Source organism: Contarinia nasturtii, unplaced genomic scaffold, assembly GCF_009176525.2.
Source record: "Contarinia nasturtii isolate CC-2019 unplaced genomic scaffold, AAFC_CNas_1.1 Cnas_scaffold_2830, whole genome shotgun sequence".
Classification (NCBI taxonomy): Eukaryota; Metazoa; Arthropoda; class Insecta; order Diptera; family Cecidomyiidae; genus Contarinia; species Contarinia nasturtii.
The window spans coordinates 1-2,634 of NW_022200147.1; the positions used below are offsets into that span (position 1 = coordinate 1).

The 2,634-nt window shown below is 31.1% G+C and overlaps 1 protein-coding gene and 1 long non-coding RNA gene across 2 annotated transcripts; one reads left to right on the plus strand and one right to left on the minus strand.

Moving 5' to 3' along the window:
- The first annotated feature begins 979 nt into the window (after window positions 1–979).
- On the plus strand, window positions 980–1,683 carry LOC116349248 (ATP synthase subunit e, mitochondrial). The gene is made up of 3 exons (XM_031780597.1): window positions 980–1,116; window positions 1,244–1,400; window positions 1,461–1,683. The coding sequence occupies exons 1-3, from the start codon at window positions 1,063–1,065 to the stop codon at window positions 1,514–1,516; spliced, it is 267 nt and encodes an 88-aa protein (XP_031636457.1). The 5' UTR covers window positions 980–1,062; the 3' UTR covers window positions 1,517–1,683.
- On the minus strand, window positions 1,672–2,590 carry LOC116349249. The gene is made up of 2 exons (XR_004201892.1): window positions 2,450–2,590; window positions 1,672–2,389 (listed from the first exon to the last, which is right to left on the minus strand). It is a non-coding gene; the product is annotated as an uncharacterized LOC116349249 (long non-coding RNA).
- Window positions 2,591–2,634: the final 44 nt, after the last annotated feature.

Consider the following 2,634-nt stretch of genomic DNA (forward strand, 5'->3'; position numbering starts at 1 on the left):
ATCTTTTCACACAAAAATCCTTTAAAATTAATTGGCACACCCAATATACGAGTCGATTCATATCTCCGTGAATAATTTTGAAGATGAAAGACACCTTCGCCATCTTATGTCTCTCCTCAAGCGTAATCATTTGTAGAAACAGCAGTCTATGCTCATATTTTGGTACTCGCAACTGTTCCATTGTTTTTTGTATTGATTTTATTCTCTTTCACATATTGTTATAGTGTGGATTCCAAATGTCTACTCTTTTTCATCCATACTCGATGATTGGCAACACAAATGTAAAATAAACACGTTTTATTTTCCATGGATCGACAAAATCTTTGCTGTAGAATTTTTGCTAAATTAGTGATTTGAAATTCATCTGCACATCAAGCAACACTCTCAAGTCCTTTATTACAAAAATCTTACAATTTGAATGCCGACGATTTTGTAATTACAGGGTCTCACGAAGCAGGGTGAATTTCGAAAAATCCTTTGGGCTGTATGTTTGGGGTAAAAAATAGAAAATTTCTATCGGAGCAGAGTTTTCAACATTACCACATTGAAAGTTTTCATTCAAATGGGAATATGAAAATTATACCATCTGGCAAAAAAGTACGGGTTCAATTTGCGCTCTCAATATTTCATGCAAATATGGACTTTTTGAATTCCCGATATGAACAAAATATGAAAGATTAATAACCAAATTATGATTCTGCATCGTTTTTGAGGTCAATCAGTGAAAGATGAGGAGAGGTGTCCTAATTAGGTACACTTTTTAAAAATTTCCAATTTTGCATTTTTCCGACATCGGTGCACGCAACGGTTTTACACAACAAACATAAGACCGTGAAATGTTATGTTTGTAATCGAAAGACAATGACAAGCGTTTGAGTTTTAATGTAAATGTCAGTACAATATCTACTGTTAATTTTTGCCGCACAAAAAAAAATTACATCTGTAAAAATTCAGCCATCTGGTGGTAAAATTTTACTGTCACACACATAAATTATTTTTCATAACCTGATAGAGATCAGTTTTCATTATTTCACTTAATCGAAACCAATTGAGCTAGAAAATATGTCATCATCAGCTGCCCTTCCACCACCGGTGAATGTTTCACCATTGATTCGTGTGAGTATAATTATATGTGTTTAAAAAACAAACTATTCAAATTTATTTATACATATAAAAAGTTCAGATTGGTTCAGATTCAGTGCTTATATAACATATTAATGATTTATATTTTATTCATTTTCAGTTTGGTCGTTGGTCATTATTAACAGCTGGCATCTTGTATGGTGCTTATCATCATAATCGATTGTCTAAGAAAGAAACCATCAATCGCAAGCTTGAAGCTGAAAGAAAAATAATCCGTGATGCACAGCTTGCAATCGAAAAAAAGAAGAATTACGAAGGTAGTCAATACCACTGTGAAGTATGACATTTTTTATTTTTATTAAATATAATATTTTCAGAGGAAATGAGAGCTTTGGAAGAATTGTCACGTCCATCGAAACAAATTGCAGCTTAAACAGGTTACTTTCAATCAGCCTGTTTTCAATTCAAATGTCCAATTTGTACGAGGTTTATTGCGACTATACTTCAAATATCATACATCATTAAGGATGATATAAAATAGAAATCAATTATTGTCAAAAGGCATATTGAAATAAAAGAAATAAAACGTGAAGAAAAGAGGTTTTATTTTTATGCTTACATAACTTTTACCTAGAGTTGATCAGAAGAAAAGAATGAAAAAAATGGAAATGAATCAATAGCTATTAGGAAATGGAACAGAATGAAAAATGAAATTATCAAAGAAAGTGTATAGTTTAAGCGCAAAATCAATGACCAACAACATTGCTTAAATTTGAGATTTGGTAGTAGTAGTAGTAGTTGAGATCGCTGATCACTGTGAAAAGAAAAACATTAATATGCTTACTATTGAATAGTACTGGTTGCCAAGGCCACTGAATCAGAAAAAAAAAGAAAGAAAAGAAACATAAAATAAATCACCATTAATTAATAAATCAGTCACCAATGAATGAAACCAAAATAATAATTGGTGTAATTGCAAACGATACATAACTTTTACCTTCTATTTAAAAGCACTGTGCGACAGTGATTTTGTGCGAATCATAAGACCTACCATTCATGATGGGGGGGGGAGCAGTCCTGAGATTACGGCATGACCATTGGTTTCTCTGGTTTAGCGATTTGTTATTATATACAACCATACACTACATTCAAAAATAGTTTTTTTTTTCAGAATAGTGAAATTTACCGCCATTTAATATATTTATTTTTGAAAATTGTGTAGTCGAGGTTTTTTGGTATCAGAAAACCGAAACTGTCATTTATTTTGTGATACGATGAAATTTTGATACACTTTCCATACAAAAATCTAAAAAAATAATACAAAAAATGTGAGTACCCTTATTTTTTGATTGAAATTTCTACTTACATTTACAAACAAAAAATTCATACATTCACTATAGTACACAAATGTGGACTTCATTTTATTACAAGAATTAGCGACTGCTAGATAAAATGAAATATCAAAAGCGCCTATTTATTTCCAATTTGTCTAGGGGCAAATCATGAAAACAAATGCATCATTTTTGAATAAATATGCTGTGCTTTCAATGA

Coding starts and splice junctions, on each gene's coding strand:
- LOC116349248 (XM_031780597.1), top strand. CDS start 1,063: ATGTCATCATCAGCTGCCCTTCCACCACCGGTGAATGTTTCACCATTG. Junction 1,117..1,243: donor ATGTTTCACCATTGATTCGT/GTGAGTATAATT, acceptor ATTCATTTTCAG/TTTGGTCGTTGGTCATTATT. Junction 1,401..1,460: donor AAAAAAGAAGAATTACGAAG/GTAGTCAATACC, acceptor TAATATTTTCAG/AGGAAATGAGAGCTTTGGAA.